Source organism: Lynx rufus, unplaced genomic scaffold (genome assembly GCF_022079265.1).
Source record: "Lynx rufus isolate CCGP_SWC_20201006 ecotype Redwood Valley unplaced genomic scaffold, mLynRuf1.p SCAF_11, whole genome shotgun sequence".
Classification (NCBI taxonomy): Eukaryota; Metazoa; Chordata; class Mammalia; order Carnivora; family Felidae; genus Lynx; species Lynx rufus.
Window position 1 is genome coordinate 38,705,181 of NW_025814825.1, and position 19,239 is coordinate 38,724,419.

At 44.5% G+C, this 19,239-nt stretch overlaps 1 protein-coding gene across 3 annotated transcripts in view; it reads right to left on the bottom strand.

Moving 5' to 3' along the window:
* Positions 1 to 860: 860 nt before the first annotated feature.
* Positions 861 to 19,239, bottom strand: part of HPSE2 (heparanase 2 (inactive)) — a 670,247-nt gene continuing 651,868 nt past the window's right edge. For all 3 annotated transcript variants that reach the window (XM_047072673.1, XM_047072672.1, XM_047072671.1), the window contains one exon: positions 861 to 1,026. In XM_047072673.1, coding sequence (XP_046928629.1) covers positions 861 to 1,026 — 166 coding nt within the window. The remainder of the gene's footprint in view (positions 1,027 to 19,239) is intronic.

The following is a 19,239-nucleotide window of genomic DNA, read 5'->3' on the forward strand; positions in this document are numbered from 1 at the left end:
GGTGGTTCAGCGTGCTTTCTCTTCGTACTAAAACTCTCTCCCTCCCAGACACATGACGGATGATGATTGCTTTTTGTGGTGCCTAATACATTGTTCTCCACTCCATGAATATTGTTACCTGACTCCCATTCCAACCCAAGGGGAATCTGGATTCACAGAGGAGTAGAACCCTTTTACAAAATCTGGAGTATGATTGCAATTTTACTTTGGAAGCACCCGTTTCCCAGAGGAATAGCGAGTGATGGATGCCACTGTCAGAAGCCCAGATGCGCACACTCATACATCAGCCAGGAAATGACATAAACAGCTCACCCAGCAGGCCGGCGCTGACCCACCCACTTGTTCCCCTGTGGGAAGAGAGGTGGTAGGAAACCCAGGGCAACAGAAGGGAACAGGCCAAGGAAAGGAGTTGGGAGAGGGCTGGGCTCTTTCAGGCCCACCTGGTTATTTCTTTCCTCATCTTCTGCGGAGGGCAGCCATCACAGGCTCAGAGCCATAGTTCTATTGCTATGTGACCAGGATCATGGAGAGTTGTTTCCTTGGTTCTGGGAGCGTGCCGTCAGCTTGTTTTCATGGTACGTGTACATGGATACATACAGGTCTACACACATACCTTCATCCTTACATAGGTACGGGTGATGTCTACATTTTCCTTCGGGGCGGATGTGGCCTACCTAGGCTAAGCTCATGCTACGGCATTTGTCTCTTTGCAGAGCAAGTCTGTGCTGATTCCAGCAGGATTGGGCAGCAGAGACTGGTTTGTTGCTAAGAAGATGTCTGAAAAATAAGGACACTATTAGGGCAGGAGAGTGGAAAGCAGTTCAGCAGGCCTGCTGGTAGCTTGTGACTGTGAGGGTGGTTTATCGGTAGCGGCAGGCCAAAGCGTTGACATTCTTGACCACATAAAAGCCCATGGTAACTGGAGGGATGACCAATGTCCGGCCGGCCCGCAGGGGGCGGGGCTTCAGTTCTGGGAGGGTCCCATCATCCACCATCACTAAGGGCTGGCCATTCAGCTGCACTGACCTGCAGTGAAGAAAAATAGCACGGGCTTGTCATTCATCATCCCAGCAGAGCCTGTCTGATACTTGCCCAGCCGTCACTTACTGACACTTGCTGTGCCCAAGTGCTCACCTGGGCGTTTTACTTCTAAAAACTCATTTAAAAATTCCAGCAATGCCCTGAGAAAGAAATTGCCATTATCCCATTTTACCTCGAGTGGCCAAATGACTTGTCCAAGGTCACACAGCATGTAGTGCTGGGAGCCAGGATTTGAACACAGGAAGTCTAGTTCCAGAGACACAGCATTTAGACAAATGAGAATTCCATGATGCAGAAGTTGCAAAGTGTCTTAGGCCTATTTTTAAAATCATAATAGCAAATCTGTTTGACTTTATACCTAAAGAATTTTTTCCTGTGGAATGATCTGAAGGCTTATGATGGTCTCAGAAATCTCCTATTTAACTGCTATCTTTAATTTATTTGAGAGATTAGAGAATTAACATCATGTTACTTGACTAGGGTTGTTCTGAAGGAGGACAGAGACATTTAGAGACTCCTTTTTCTAGTCTGAGTTTTCTTATCAAATATTTAACGGATGTTTCTGTTTTAGCAGCACAATGGAGTAGGTGATAAAGTACGCATTTTTTAAAATTTGAGTTCACCCATCCTGCTTGCTTTTATTCTTCCTGTGCACCAGCCATCTCCAATCCTGGAAAGAGGGCCACATATGGAGCACACTTAGGAGAAAGGGAAATAACTCATCACCCATCCTTGGCCTGTGGTACAAAATCCAGAGAACTTCCCAGCTGTTCCTGACCTAGAATGACTCGTACGGCTATGTACCCAGATGGAAGCTCAGTTTTCTGGGTCAGAAGAAAAGGCTAGAGCCAGGCCACCAGCTGGAAATAAGGCTGTGAGTCACCCTCAGAAAATCAACATTGCATAGTGATGGCTATTTTGGGGCCTTGCCCAATCTCCGACGTGATAACATTGCAGTGATATAATCTGAGCTGTAAAGAGAATGAAATGTTAGAAACTGATATAAAGGTCTTTGTTTCATGTTCCTTGTGTGCTATGAATGATAGGTTTAGAGAGAGATAAGCAGACCTCTCCCCAACAGAGCAGTGAACTCCCAGAGAGGAGTGTGTTGTGAATTGCTCCCAGCAGAGAGCGAGGCAGGGAGGTAGGTCCAGATCTGTCCCGCATGGGTAAGTTTGGGCCTGGTCCAGATCTGACAGAGGAACAGCCACCCTCCTCTTGTCGGTATGACTGAGGAATGAAAGAGGGAGCAGGGGACTGGAGAGCCAGGCCTGCCTCTGGAAAAGTGTAGAAGTAGGAGAACCGAGATCTGGTAAGTGTTGACCTCATCAAATCTGCAAGGAGCTTTTGATCCAAATGTGAGTGACCCTCTCTGGTGAAGACAGTCTGTCTACTCATCTACTCATTGGAGTGGGATGCAGGATGAGGAGAAGGGGCCCAGTTACAAAAAAAAAAAAAAAAAAAAAAAAAAAAAAAGCCAGAACAGGTCTTCACAGTGTATTCTCATTATTTTATTTTAGGTGGTGTGAATATCCAACAACCAGACATATGCACCCTCAAATAAAAGTTCAATAATGTAATTAATCTTTCCAATGAATACTCAATTGATATCCCTGCTCTACTTGAAAACCTTCAGTGGTCCCTCTTACATATGGAGTTGGGGGCCAGCCCCTCCCGCTAAGGAATTTAACTTTGTGTGATCCCAGAGCACTGGTATCTCTGGGTTCTGGAAAGTGCAACACAGTGTGATAAGTAAGCCAGCCTTTGAACTTCTATATTGCTATCCTGGAACAGGCCCCATTCTGATTCCTTACTGGTTATTTCAAAAGCTAACCCGAGTGTGGGTGGAACCAGGGAGCACGGTTGAGATTCTGGACCGATCTCTAATTCCAGGATCCCCATCACTGACTTGCTAGACGGTCTGGCAAATCTCTTCACCTCCCTTCCTGAGGTTTTCTCATTTCTGCAACTGCTATAGGCTGCAGGGCCAGAGACATGAAATACAAAGTATGAAGGTGCTTTGAGAGCATAATGAACCCGTAAGTGGGAGATGGTGTTTTGTTATTAATTCTTTTTGCTGTAGTTACGGGACACTTACTGGTCCTTGTACTTGACTGCTTTTGGGAGTGACAAGTTCATGGCTCCTCTTAAAGCCCTCTTTTCCCTTAGCTCCCATGGGACACCTCTCTCTCTCTCTCTCTCTCCCTCACGCACTCTCTTGATCCTTCATTTCTGCATGTGGTTGCCTTTTGAGGGGGGACTACTGGCTTCTACCTGTCTCTCGGGTGCTGGTGCTTTGTCCTTGGATCTCTTATTCTCTCACACTGCACACTCCCACTGAGTGCGCTTACCCACACCCAGGACTTTGATTGTTATCCACATCAATGCTTCCAAACCAGACCTAAATCCTTCTAACTAGTGTATCTCCCCTTGGCTGTCCCACAGGAACTTCAAAGTCTCTATGTCCAAAGTCAAAATCTTCTCCTCAAACCCTGTCCTTTTCTCTGCCTTTTTTGTATTGGTAACACCATCTATCCAATTACCTAAGCCAGAAAGCTGGGCATCTGGGACTTTGCCCCCAATTCTCTGTCAGGGGCACTGAGTCCAATCAATTCTACCTTTTAATATTTTTCATATCTGCTTTCTCTCCCCGCACTGCTACTATTCTAGTTCAGAACTTGCCATGTAACCCATCTCTTTGCCCCCTGCCTCGCCTTCCTCCTGCTGCCTGCCACAGTGCTGACAGAGCAATCAATTGCTGTCACTGCTTTAACCTCTCCGGCATCTCTCCATCCCTTCTGCTTTCACATGGACAACGAGGCCTAGCTCTGGCTAGCTCTTCAGTCTCAGATCCTGCCAGCACCCCTTACTCCCCTGTTAACTGTGGCTCACTGACCTCAGGGGGTGGGTATGGGCTGAGTTGGCAGTTATAATCATGAATAAAGATTGTTTCACAATGAAAAGATAGTTAAGTCTTGCACATAAACAAAATAAATATTTCTCAAATGAAAATGTAAGTAGACACATTTGGGAGTGTAAGTTCCCACTTACAATTGGGAATAAAGTACACAACTTCATTTGAAAGTATAGTAAATATTTTGCAAATGTAAATATCAGTACATTTGGGATTAATAAGACACAAGTTCATTTAAAATTGTTATAAAATTCCTAACAGACTTTTTGTTGGGAGGAGGGGGACATGATGTGTTTTTTTCAAGCAAGAGATTTAAAAGGACACTAACTATAATGGGGGAGGGCCATGACATGTGCCGACATCACAGAGGAACCCTAGTCCTTTGCAAGGCCTACGCCCTCACCTGGAGTGACTGAATTCAACACCCTGCAGTCCCACGTATGCGGTGCCCCTTCCTTCTGGAGCACAGCCCACCCTCCCTCCCTGTTAGACTAACCACACTGGGTCCTTGCAGAACTCCTCACGTGCTGTCCCCTCTGGGGAACCTTCTCTGATCCCTGGGCTGGGCAGAAGCCGCAACTCTGGACTCTTGTGTATCCCAAACTTCTCAATAACCATCTCACTGAACCGTAGTGTCTTACTCTCTCCCTCACTGGGCTGTGAGCTTGGTTAGGAAAGGGATCACGTCTTTCACCCCTAAATCCTTGGTGCCTAACAAGGTGGTTGGCATAGAGGGACAAAATATTTTGGGACAAGTGAATGAGCTCTGAGGCTCTTTTGCATTACTTCTGATCTTCTGGGGTGGAGTTTCTCCAGCTTGAGAGAGGCTCCCTGGAGGTTCGTGGAGTGTCTTCACAGATTTCATTAACCTACCAATTACTCTCACTCTCAGTGGTTCTGGAGATGTTAGATAAGACCTGAATTATCGCTGATTCTCAGTCATTCACCAGATAACTTATCCCAACCTGACATGAGGCCATTGATCATGGATAGTATTTTTTATCCTTAAAAAAGATCTATATGACCATCTCTTAGCTAAGCCAACATGAGTTAATTTCCTGAGACCCTGAGTCCCCATACATCCTCATCTATAAAGTCCCTCCATTATAAAGAGAGACCATGTGCTTTACCACCTCCATTCTATTTTTCCTGCTTACATTTTTCTTTTTTTTTTTTATATATATGAAATTTATTGACAAATTGGTTTCCATACAACACCCAGTGCTCATCCCAAAAGGTGCCCTCCTCAATACCCATACATTTTTCTTTTAATAATTATCCTGTTACCCAATGAAGTCACATTATGCTAAATATTACAATAATCTTTCATTTTTGTGAAAAATTTGTAAGTTTAAAAACAATCACATTGATGATGAAAGTCACTGATTAGTACACAATGTCTATGTAAAAGGCATTTTGTTATGATTTCCTTTGACTATTGCATTTAGTCCTTCCAATGACTAACTAAGGCGGGGGTTAGTATCCCTATATTATCCATGAGGAAATCAACGCTTAGAGGTGCCTCAACTAAGTTACACAGCCAGTAAGTGGTAGGAGTGAGATTTGCAATGCTCCCTCGAGATTGCTAAAGAGCCCTGTGAAGTACATGGGGCAGTTATTATTATTATTATTGTAACTTTATTATTGAGGTGAGGTCAGAGAGGTTAAGTGGTCTGGGCAAGGTCACATAGCTAATAGGTGGCTAAGCTAGGTCTCAAATTCAGTCCTCTGACACCTCTCTCTACTATTTCGTGTGGTGCTCCAATTCCAGATGGCACTCACCAAGATCATGTTTCTTTATTTCAAAACCTTTCCTTATCATATTTCCATCATATTTTGGGACCTCCTTTACTGCTCATGACTTTTCAAACCAAATGCTAAATGATCCAGCCTATGTTGAATTATTTTTCTTAATTCCCTAGCTGCTGAAGGCATTTAAATTATCCAAATATTAGGACAACTGCATTTTATCACCATCTGTTTTTACAAAGTCTGAGTTACTTTTCAATTCCTAAATTTGTTTTCTTTATTTTGCATGTTATTTGAAATGGGATTCAATGTGTCAGTGTGGAGTCAAGCCCTCTGCTCTCCAGGTCTCTATGGGAGCCCCTTGCCCAGGTCACCCTCCTTCCCCTAACCACCTATCTACAGTTTCTGGTTATCATGTCTTGCCCTGTTTCTCGCTGGCCCTGGATACAGAAGCAAGCTTTCAACTATTCTGAGGTCCCAGAGAAGCAGGTCTAGTGAGCATACCCCTTCCCAGTCTTGAAGATATATGAAGATTGCTAGACTCTGGCCTGGCCCTGGCTGACCTTTTGTGGGGGCAGAGACTGGGGGAGCCTGTGTATTATTGGGAGCAGGCTTGGGAGCTGTGTATGCTTCTGGAAGGTATACTTGGGACCTTGAGTGGGAGGTGAAGGGACTTAGAGATAATCGTTCTGCCTCAGTTACTTTGAGGGAGTGATTTGTCTTCTCTTCTCTCCATGTGTAAGACAGACTAGATGAAACCTAAGGTTCCTCCTGTCTTTTTTTTAGGTGGTTGTCCAGAGCCTAACATCTAGCTTGAGGCAATGTTTAATGTCAAACTCAGAATGATCCTGCACAAATAGAACTGTGATCATGACATTCACCTACCTAGGGTTCAGTAGCTCCCTGCTGATCTTAAAACACTGTCCAAAGCCTTTACAAGACCCCGTAAGCAAAGCCTTTTACCCACTTCTCCAGCTCCTTAGAGAGGCTCGCCCTAGTCCCTGCCCATTCCAGCTCCCCACTCCCACCACCTCTTCTCATTCCATGCTGCAATTTCTCCCAACAAATCTCTGATCTCAGAACTTGTGGACATGTTGTTCCTGCTGCCTGGAGCCTTCTACTCCCTCCCACTTCCATCTTCCTTTTTCTGGCTAACTCCTCCCATCTGTCCTTCAGGTCAGGTGCTGCTCCAAAGTGCTACCCCATACTTCTTGGGTCTCTGCCCTCATCACAGGGTACTGGCATTGCTGACTGCTTATCAGTCCACTAGACAGAAGACCATGTGTCTGTCCTGTTCATCCCTGCACTTTTCCTATACCAACTTACATAGCAGGTACTCAATAGAAGGATTGGATATAAATATGCTGGCAGATGAACCCAGAAAGAAAAGATACTGGACTGGAGGGCCAGAGACCGGAGTCTTGCAGACTTGCAGACTTGCGGAATGAAAGGTACAAGCCTGAACATGTGAACAGTCCCTTCTGGTCTCATTTTCTGGATCGTTAAACCATGAGAGAGGGGGAAGGCGGGAAAGAAGGAGTGGCGGCCAGGGGAGAAGGAGGAAGGAGGGAGAGGAAGGAGAATGTGTAAGAATCTGAGTGTGTGCTGGAGAGTGGGCACCAGCTCTGCTTGCTCCTTACTACCCTCCCACCTCCAAGCCGGACTCTCGTTGCAGAGTACTCCCCTGGGTGCCACTAGAGGGCACTCTTGCTCTACACAACAGTGCCGGAGAGCCGACTCTGCAGTGGCTCCGGGGAAGCCAGAGCCTGAGCGTAGCCGCGACAGCCGGCACTCCGTCCCCGCAGGGCCCGGAGCGTTTGGCCTCCCGGAGGAAGAAACCACAGGGTCAATCACATCCCAACAAAAACTTCGTTGCGGTCCACTTGGCAAGGGGCCCACCCGAATGTGGCCAATATTAAGGAATCATGCGCATCCGGGCTTCGATTCCCGCCGGGGTGCGGGCTTCTCCGCCAGGGTGCAGGGAGGGGGTCCGCGCAGGTGCGGGGCTGGAGGCGCCCGCGCGACCCGGCGCCCCACTCTCCCGGCCGGGTTCCCGGCGCCCCGGCCTCCCCGCCCGCCGCGCACCTGTGTGCGCTTTACAGGCCCCCGAGGCCCAGCTGCCCCCCTCGCGGCCCCCTCGCTGAGTTAGGAAGCTGGTATGCGCAGCTGCCCTGCCCTTCTCCGGGTCAGGGGCAGGTTAGAGCCTGGAAGTTCGAGGACAGAGGGGCCTTGCTCCTCTCTCCCCTGCTCCAGGCGCGGCTGTGCATCTGGGGTAGCTTAGAAAGGAAGTTCCTTTGAAATGGCCATGAGTGATCGCTACCCCGCTGATGAGGGCTGCTCAGGAGTGCCGCAGGCTGGTGTCACCCCATCTCACTTGCCCGCTGGAGCAAAGGCTGAAGGATGCTCGTTACCCTCTCTGGGGGGGGGGGGGTGCTCCTGCCTCAGGGGTTCTAGGGAGGATTACTTTCAAGTGTGCCCTGAAGCTTTCCTCCTGCTTGCTTTTTGCCTTGCCTGGAATGTGGTAGAATCTGTCAAAAAGTCCACTCTTCCCTCCAAGCCCCATTGGATGTGGCCTCCTTCGCGGTGCCTTATTTGATAGTCCCAGCTGGAAGAGAGGCCCATTATCTGCCGCTCCCTCTTTAGCACGCGTCCTTCTCAGCTTTGTTTTATCTCTGTGTTGGAGTCATTTTGCATGCTAGACCCAACTGTTCTCATCCTACTTTTCAGTAGCATGTGGTTTGGTGCCTTCTTGCTTCTGAGAGTCATTCTAATTAATGTTTGTTGAGTTCCACCCAGTCAACCTCTCTAAGGAGTTCTCCTGACTGGACACTCCAATCTCTTTCTCTAGTGTTAGTTACAGGAGACTGTAAGAGAGAGAGCAAATGGAGACAAAAACTTCCTGTTTCCCTCACGCCCCCAAGAGCCCACATCATATAATGAAGTTCCTGGCCACTGAGGCGTTTTGAGGTTGATATGATCATTTGCCCTTCATTCTGTTCTTTGAGGGGTCTACCGAAACAGTGAGGAGTTTTGATCTGGCTTCTGTATCACTGAGCAAACACTGGGACTTCTTTACGCAAGCAGAGCTAGGGGATTTTATAGGTGAGTTGTTAGAGATATAGGCTTTTCCTGTTTGCAGTCAGGTTTGGGGGTCATGATTTGATCTGTGTTCTATCCAAGTCTGTGTAATAATGGTCCAAGCCATCATGGGATTCTACCACGTGCTTCTAATGGCTTAAAATAACTTAGCACATTTGGCAGACAAGATGAGAGACCAGCTAAGGAACCTGGATTTATACTGATATTGTTAATTCCCAACAGATGAGCAAATCATCTGGGGGCACTTTGGGAAGAAAATCTGATTCTGTGACCATCTCAAAGCTCCATGTCATAGGCATATCACACTCAAACCACAGGACACAATAGGAACCAGCTATAAAAACTATGGGGAGACTTTAATATGTGGTTAACTTGGTTCCCTTCCTGTTGTAAAGAATCAGTGCCATGATCTCTGACGTTCATGAGTGGTGTGTAAGGGGCATTATTCATATCCCTACTGTTCTCTGCATTGTACAAATTCAATTGTAGCAGGCATAGTCCTAACCTTACCCGTGAAGACAGAAAGCCCAGAAACATGCAAATGCATGGTCAGACACACCATAATTAATACATTATACAAGGAGAGAGATGAGGAAAATCACAATTCTCGGCCTGGATTTCGAGGTCTTCTGCGTTCTGGCTCTATTATATTTTTGTGGCCCTTCCCCTCACCCTACAAAGTATTCCAGTCACGTAAGATGATTTGCTACCACCCACCCCTTTCAAATAAAATGGGCCTTGAACTTTTATACTTCTGAATCTTTAGTAAGCTCATCCCACTGTCTGTTATCTCTTTCTGTCTAGCGTTTCCTAGATGTATGGCTCATCCTTCCAGCTCCTGCTTAATGGGCCTCAGCCTTGAGGACTTCCCAGATTGCCAGGTCAGAATTCATCTCTCCCTTCCTTACACTCCCCTCTGCTATATTTACCCTCTTGTAGTCTGCCTTATCTTCTTGTCTCAGTCTCCTCTGTGGCAAGAGACCAGGTTCCCCGAGCCCTAGCTGTGTAGAGCTGGAAGAGGCAGTGTGGGGGTGAGAAGTGTACCCTTTACGGGCAGTCTGCAGGTGAGATGAAGAGAGTCAGGAGGGCAGGTGTGTGCATGTGTAGTTGTGTGTGCATGCACATGCACATGTGCACAGATGGGTTTTCCGTATGTAAAAGTATGAGATCAAGTCCATAAGCCACACCCTGAATTAGTTCCATCATTCTAAAGTCACAGCTCCCTGGATACCTATTCAAATATGTTAAATCAAGGGGATAAATATCTCAGTTTTATGGGATTTTGATAAAGTGTTCCCTGTAATATCAGGTGCACTGGTGCACCCTCAAAAGTGAAAAATAGGACATTGCAGGTGTCACAGGCTCTGTTCCAGGGCCCACAGATGTCAAAATGCAAAGTGTGCGGTGACTCTGAATCATTCTTGCAAAGATGAGCAGAGAAGAGGTAGTCTGCCAAGTGACTATTGGTGTTTTCCGCAGCTGGTCCATAGTTCGGTGCTCCAAGCGCCTATTCTGGAACGAGCCACATGTTCCTGATGCTTGGCAGCCAAAGAAATCCTGATTCAGGGCCCAGGCCCTGCCACAGGGATGAGCTAGATTAAGACTTTTCAGTTTCCTATGTCTCGTCTGTCCCCCAAACCACAGCCTCTGGAGGGTGGGGAGAAGGGAGAAGAAAAGGGCCATTTCTTCTCAGTCCAGCGGAACTGCCTTCATATTCTGCTTCCTTGCCCCTCAGTTTAGAATCCACTGCTTGGAAACGTGAGCTTTAGCCTAAGGTGCTCATTTACCAGCGTTTCATCTGGGTTATCTGGAACAGAATGGAAATCTCTGCCTGCAGCCAGAGTCCCCAAGTGAGCGAAGGTGGGGAGGGGAGACCACAGCCTTGATGGGCAGCTGTGCAGAGATCCCAGCTGCTGGGAGTGGGCTGCAAGAAAATGTATTCTGGAGCCGAGGGCAAATGAAAAACTCTCAGAAAATAACCCTGAGTGCAAAGTGAAAACCCTGAATTCCTAAACATCTTGGTTTAAGATGTCAAGTCACTGTAAAGTATAAAAGCATTTTATAATCCTCTAATCTGCACAGTGATCTGTACATTACTAATCTGGGAGTTAAAACAAAACAAACAATAAAACCTTTGGGGAACCGTACACATCCTTCTACTTAGTCATAGACAACTCCCGGGGGCTCATGGCATGTTCACACCTTTGGCAAAATGGCTTAGTGCCTAAATGAAGAATAGAATCTGGGTGAAATCAAAGATGCAAATCAGCTGGGATTTTGCTCCAGTATTTTTCTAGAGGGACAATGGTTCTCGACCTTGGCCACATATTTGAATCACATGGAGAGCTTTAAAAACTACTAGTGCCTGGGTCCCAGGCCAGAGATTTTGGTTTAATTGGTCTGGGGTGTGGCTTGGGCATTGGGGTTTTTAAAGCTCTCAGGTGATTCGAAGTGCAGCCACGGCTGAGCACCAGGGGTAGAAGGAAAAGTGGGGATATGTTTGCAGCTGGGGGTGGAGGGGAATCACACAGCTTTCTAACCATTACGTTCCGAGTTTATTGTGAATAAAAAGAGCTTTTCTCACTGTTTTGGAGTACTGTGTCAACAGGCCCTGGTTTTTTATCCTAAAAGTCAGATGTGAACTTTTCAAAGGCAATTTTTTTTTAACAGTCTGAAGTGAGCATTTTTGCTATTTCAAAAGAACTGCTTCATCTCATGTTTCCCTCTAGTGTGTGCTAGAGGGGAAACTAGTGTGCACACTAGTGAGATGAACATGTTCCTCAAAACACAGCACAGAAGTGTGCACGTCGCACTTTACGAGAGGAATTAAGAACCGAATCAGATGAAGCATTTGCACAGATAATGAACTCTGCATTTAACATTGAAAAAGAAAAACATTGTGCTTTTCTTGAAGGGTAAGTTCTCAAAGGCATTTAGTTTTCTTTCAGGTCCTGGGCTGTGGCACGGAGAGTTCCCTACAGACAAAAGGTGGTTCAAGCTCTCTCCAGGCAAGAGGAAAGGGGGGGATTAAGTATATTATTCAGTTCTTTCACCGTATTTTCCAAATTATGTCTATAATTATTTACTTAGATAATGCTATATACCTTGGTTATGGCTACTATCTCTTTTTGAACCACAGGACACCCTGAAATGAGCACATGGGTTAAAAGAATCCAAATTCTCTAAGTTTCAATGAGTAGTAAGCTTACATTAACTAAATATTTGTAAGGCTCATTTCTCTATATAGTTACTTCTCTTTATTTTTTTCTACAGACTGACTCAGAGACTTACGTGTGATATTTTTATAAATATACATACTCATATATATATTTGTATTTCTACTTGTACAGTGTCCGTTTCAGACTTTCTGAACTGAAACACTAACTTGAACATTGCTGGTTAGACTGGGTACCACCTTCCTGTTCGCTCAAGGCCAGCTCCTAAATCTCTCCAATCCCAGGCACCTTTCTTGCTCCAGCCTCTGCTGCTTATCTCTCCTCCTAAGGGGCTCTGAGTGCCCTTTTAAAAGGGCTAAAGATGATATGGTTGTGTCTGCAGAGCAGGGCCTTTTCCTCCAGGTAAAAGAGGGCTCCTTTCTGATGCTTGCATTTAAAAAAGGGATCCTCTTTTTTTCTGACTTTTTAAAACCAGCACCTGTGTGGGTTAATAGCTTTCCTCACACACTTTCAGCTTGAACAGCACTATTGATGGTTCTTACCTCTTTTTTTTTTTTTTTTTTTTTTTTTTTAAATTTTTTTTTTTTTTTTTTTAATTTTTTTTTCAACGTTTATTTATTTTTGGGACAGAGAGAGACAGAGCATGAACGGGGGAGGGGCAGAGAGAGAGGGAGTCACAGAGTCGGAAACAGGCTCCAGGCTCTGAGCCATCAGCCCAGAGCCCGACGCGGGGCTCGAACTCACGGACCGCGAGATCGTGACCTGGCTGAAGTCGGACGCTTAACCGACTGCGCCACCCAGGCGCCCCGGTTCTTACCTCTTATAGAACATCAAAACAAATTCCAAAGGCATTAAAAAAGTACATATAAAAAATGAAACAAAAAAAGAAACTAGAAGAAAGATACATATTCATCTGATTCTAGGAACATAAATACATAGACATATAAATGGAAAGGAAGAAACCACAAAGCAAAAGATATATAGATTTAACTATATAAAAAGGGAATACTTCTGTATGTCAAGATAATACCCTAAAACTGAAATAGTTGGAAAGACAGCAAATAAAATACTGGGGAAAATATTTAACATATGTGATAGTTAGCAAAGGGAAAACTGCCTTATGTTAGAAAAAACTTACAAATCATTAACAAACAGATAATAACCCAAATGAAAAATAAGCAAAAGACATAGAAAATTAATAAAAGAAAAACTAAGAGACATGAAAAACTTTCAAGCTTACTAATAATACTCAAAGATACAAATGAAGATGAGAATATATTTTTCATTATGAAGTTGGCAACAATTTAAAAATAATACTGTTCTGTGTTGGTGAGGTATATCTGAAATAACAAAATGCTCACATTTCCTACTCCTTCTCAGACCTGCACAACTAAGCTTGTCTGAGGTAAGAACATTGAAGAGCTAATTATAGGAGATAAGGTTCTATAGCTCAGTGGGTTCTAAGGTGAGCAGTCTGGAAACCAGGTCATTTGAGGAATTGTTGAAAGAGTTGAGTGTTTGCTTGGAGGCTAGAACTCTACAGGGAGACCTCGAAAAACCGTTATGAAGAAGGTATAGATTTACTCTGCTTAATTTTTCCAAAGCAAGGGTAGAAATGGGAAGAAAATACCCTCTGGCCACATACAAGGAGGATCTTTCCTACAATCAGAACTGTCTAGTCCCAGAGTGGGCTGACTCATGACATGAGCAGTCTCAATAAACAGAAGCTGACGGGCTTTCTGTCAGGGACGTTATAGAGGAAACTTCTTGATCTCAAAGAGTATTTCCAAATTTTTCCTCTATAAAGTCATCTTTTAATAACTGCAGAACTTTCATAGAGTGGTTTATTTTAAGAAGAAACTAATTTAAATGATCCCAGGCAAGTGGAGATAATGGAAACCTGCAGGGAGTACATCTGGTTGAACAGAGTTCAAAAACTCCAGGTACCAACTAATAGCAACAGTATAGAAATTCAACACTTAGATGTCTTGAGTCCGCTGAGATAAGTGGAATAATGGCCCTTTGGTCCCAGAAAGCAGGTCTTCAGGTTTTGTTTCCGAGTGTGTGGGTGAAGTCTTGGTATAGAATTCTTAGGGTTAAGACTTTTCCCAAAGCTCCTTTTACCAGATCTGTCCATATCCAAAAATAGATGTGGCACTTCTAGTCATCATTAGAGAGAGATTGTGATAGGTCAGGTGGTAGCTAGTTCAACCCTCACACTCGCCAAGCTCTGAATCTGGAGATGAAGTATCGTAATGTGGTCTGTTCCAACAGGGACATGAAGATATTTTTAAAAGTCTCAGCACCTGGGAGTCAACTTGAGTATTTTCAGAACTATTCTGTTTGGCTAACATCAAGTGACACCCTTCTAAAGGCAAGCAGTTAGATGCCAATGTTTTTCTTTGATATAGGATTTAATGAGGGTGAAATCAAAGCAAAAGTTATATCCCGAAGAGATGGAAAAAATAAGCAGTATGTAGAAAAAGAAAAAAAAAGATGTTAATTTCTTCACAGAATAGGCAATAAGATTCCGGGTTCATAGGAGTGTTAAGTTTCTTTCAGCTAAAATCACGGCAGCTGAAGGAGAGGCTCATGCAGATAGGAAATTTAAACATTTAATATGGAACCTACTAGCCCCAAAGCAGAAATACTCTACACCTCTCTCATGTGCCACCCATGCTTCCTGTTAGTTGTTTGTTTCTAGTAAGAGAGATGAACTCCTTTAGGACAGGGACCTCAAAATCCCCTTCCCCCTCCCCCAAACACCCCATATTAAATAGTTCTTGAAGGCTATTGATGATGTAGGCTGGCATTAGGAAGATCAGGAGATATTCTGAGAGAGAGAATTTGCATTGAACTTTATGTTCAGACTTTTCCCCCTGATTTGTCTACTTGGGATTCCTGAGGCAGGTTAGACTGCTGAAGGGGAACAAGTTATGTCTGGAACAAAGTAGGATCTCAATAAAAGGTGATGAATGGACGAAGATATATGTGAAGGCTCACATGTCAGCATCTTTCCCCCAGAGATGTACTTCTGGGCTTGTGTTCCATTAGGTGAAGTGGAGCTAGCTAGAGGTGCCTATGTGTATGGGGTCAGAATATAATAAGTCAAGACTAATTTTTATGGGCCCCAAATTAAGGCAATTTATAGTTACTGCTGGCATTTAATAATCCTTTTGTTTGATAAGAGCATAGAAGAAACAAGGGAATTCCCCAATTTGGCTGAGAAAAAAAAATAGCTTTATCAAAATTCTGTGACTGGGGGAGGGGCACCTGGGTAGCTCAGTTGGTTAAGAGTTCAATTCCTGATTTCAGCTCAGGTCATGATCTCACAATTCATGGGTTTAAGCCCCAAATTGGGCTCTGTGTCGATGGCACAGAGCCTGCTTGGGATTCTATCCCTCTCTCTCTCTCTCTCTCTGCCCCTCCCCAGCCCTCTCTCCCTCTCTCTCTCAAGAAAATCCAATGAAATTTGAATTAAAAAATATTCTATGACTAGGAAAAAGTATCTTAGAAGCAGCTCAGAGAAAAATTTTCAAGAAGGCTCTGAAATTAGGACTTGTGAAGAAAAGTTGACAGAGCTGGGATGAATTAGCCTAGGAGAGAGAATATTGTTGAGTAACCTGATACTCTTCACATCTATTATGTGAAGAGCCTACGATGAAATGAAACCAAACAGTATTGTGACAGGGTTATCTGTACTGAGTATTTGTCAGTATGTCATTACAATTTTATATTGCTGGACTGTTGGGGTAGCACAGAATTGAGGAAGGTGCACTGGATTTGGGGCCAGGAAAATGGGGTGCTAGATACTTTCTAGCTCTATCACTTAATAGTTGTGTGACTCTCTCTCTCTCTCTCTTTTTTTAATGTTTATTTAGTTTTGTGAGAGACTGCAAGCAGGCAGGACTCGAACTCAGTAGCCAAGCCATGAGATCATGACCCGAGCCCATGTTGGACACTTAACCAACTGAGTCACCCAGGTGCCCCAATAGTTGTGTGACTCTTGAATAAGTCACTTAATGCTCTAAGACTTGTTTTCTTCAACTCTAAAGTACGAGGGAGGCAGGAATTGTTCAATTTTCTTCATGGGGCTCTTCAGAATGTCAAATGACACAATGGCTATTAAAACCATTTATTTTTATCTATAAAGTCTAAGCTACAGTAGGCCACAGTGTTCTTATTAAATTAAGTGTTCAGACAGGACTGAAATTGTGGGCACTCCTTCCCCAGAGGTCTTCAAACCTAGAGCATCCTCTAGTCTAGTTGGCTTTGCCACAGACTATCTATCTAAGGGTATGGAGAATGAACCAGATCACTTCAAAATGTCATTCTTCCCAAGATTCTTTACATCTACTGATTCCCTTAGGTTTCTGTGTTAGAATACAATACTCAATGTGATGAAAGTTGCTTCTTTCTTTTCTAAGTTTTGGATAGTTTCCCCTTCAAATTGGAATTGAACAAGATACATAGGGCAGGGCACTGGGATGTGACCAAACACCTGTTCTTGGTTTGACTTTTCCCTAAAAACATGAGTCCTGCTTTTTGATATAAGTTGACTTCTTTGGCCCAACTTCATGTTGCTTCCCTGTTTGTTGAAAGACATTAGCGATATTTATGTCTTGGGTAGAAATAATTCTCTAGAGGACAATGTTTACTGCTTTGTGTGCACATGGGGCACTGGGCAGATTCTCTCCTTTGTGGGTGACAGAGATGCCCCAAAGGTGCTCTCTGACTTATCCAGAATGGGAACTAATATTGTTTTGGGTGTAAATGGTCAGTCTTTCTCTCAGAAAGGTGAGAAACCAGGGAACAGGACAGAGGATGGACTTGCAGCTGGAGATTTTCGGGAGAAAATATTACCGCCACTCCCTCTTATAGCACAGGCTCTTTGTGTGGCCTTTTAGTGGCCTGAGGAAGCTACTTGGCTGGTGACCATGGAGACAACAGTCTCCAAAAGTGAAGTGGGAGTGGGGGAAGGAGAATGGAAGAGAATAACTGAATTTTAGAGTTCAATGGGAAGCAGAACTCTTTTAGCTCAACCTCCCACTGAGTGAGAATCTTGGAGCACCTCTGAGATGGCCATGGCCGCTCACTCTCTGAGTAATAGGCTACCTCCTAAGAAACCCTGTCCTCAGTCAGACCAGGCAAGCCTTTGGAAAATGAGCTCTTTTTGTGGTGAAATCTTTCTCTTTTAAATTGTACTCCTGGTTTGCTGTCATTTTAGAGGATTCTAGGCTAAATCTATTTTCTTTCACTTAATCCCTGAAATATCTGAAGAAAGTCCTCATGACTTACCTTATTTTTCTTCTCTGAATTAAATCTCCCTATTTCCTTCAGCCATCTTTTTTTTTTTTAATTTTTTTTTTCAACGTTTTTTTAAATTTTATTTTTGGGACAGAGAGAGACAGAGCATGAACGGGGGAGGGGCAGAGAGAGAGGGAGACACAGAATCGGAAACAGGCTCCAGGCTCCGAGCCATCAGCCCAGAGCCTGACGCGGGGCTCGAACTCACGGACCACGAGATCCTGACCTGGCTGAAGTCGGACGCTTAACCGACTGCGCCACCCAGGCGCCCCTCCTTCAGCCATCTTTAAAGCATATGTATTCCAGGCACAGAATACCCTTCTCTTGTACACACTTCAGTTTTCTAAGTTTCCCTTCTCCTATCCTATGGGGTAGAGGGCACCCACCTTTTGTCTGATTCTAAGAATGAGAACTATCTCTCACCTAAAGACTTTAGACTAACTATCTCTCACTAAAGACTTTGAGTAGCAGGTCCTATGATTGGTTTACTCACTGAAATGAGAAACAGGAACCCTCATTTATGGACTTGGATGCCTAGACTATGCCTGATTGTGGCCCTAAGGGTGCTTCCAGTACCTGACAGTACTTGACCCCCAAGATCATGTGGAAATATCTTTTCAGAGATTTCAAATATACCCAGTCCTGATGGCAGTTCCAAGAGAATGAGAATAACCCCATGTTTTCAACCAATCATAAAAGTTTGCTGGCATTTCTCTACTCCTGAAACCCCAGGCCAAAAAGTCTAACTGGCTTATATGGCACACTGACTTGCTCCATATCCTCTTTCTGGTTCCTCCAGACAAGAGCAATCACAGGTTCCTCTGCTCCCAGAGCCTTCCATCCTCTTCTGAGCTAATATGGCTCCAGGCTGCAACAAGGAATTAGCAGACACAGAACACAGAATCTGGCCCTAGAGGCTTATAAAACAGAGAAGGAGACACCAAAGGCTGAAATCACTTCCTTGCATTTCCTTTCATCCTCTCCTGCAGACTATGCTTCACCAAAACCACACCCTTCCTGTGAGACCCCTATCTCAGAACCACTGAAGGCTCTTGCACTTATTTGTAGTTATGGAGCAGAGCACTGGGGGCACTGAATGTGCACCTGGTAGCCCCTACTGGCAGCTAACAGTTCAGGATGGCACGGCACAGGGTCAGAGCCACTGAGGTCTAGAATGGGAGAGGTGCCAAATTAGCAGTAGTTTACAGGAGAGAAACAGGCTTAGAGCATTAAGTGAAGGGCTCAAATTTTCACAGGGAAGTAGAGGCAGGATTAGGTCTGGAATCCAGTTCTCTTAACTCCCAGTCCAAAACTCTCTTTAACATGATATATGTAAAATCATATGTGCATGTATTTATGCCTATATACATACGCATGTGCATGGGTGTGTGAAATTCTCATTTGTAGAAGGTTTCATTTCACCCACATGCTCTAATTTGATTCTCACAATAACCCCCATCTGACAGGTAAGGGAGCCGAGGTTTGCCCAGTTAAATGGTAGCAACTGGATTCATATCCAGGCCTTCTGAGTCCAGTTCCCTCTTCTTTCAATTGCATGGCATTGTTATTTGATCTCAGTGGGCGTTACCAAATCCCTCTTCAGGACTCCTGTGGAATGAAATTCTCTTTTTCTCTATTCCTCGGACATTCTCAACAAAGCTGTAACACAACTCATCAAGGTGGTGACAAGGTGGGGTACAAGACGGCATAATTGGAATGTATGTGATATCAGTAGCCAGTGGGAGTTCCTTCAATCACTCTTAAGGATGGGAACAAGCAGAAGGGCCAAGGTGTGGCCAGGTTCATAATCCTGGAGGTAGGGACTTAGGGTGGGGTAAACAGGGTTGGAGGCTTGTGCCCTCGGTTGGTGGGGGAACAAGCTCAGAAATTGATCCTACCCTCTGACTACCATCTCCTCCTGTTTCATGGATTTCCATCTGTACCATTCTTATC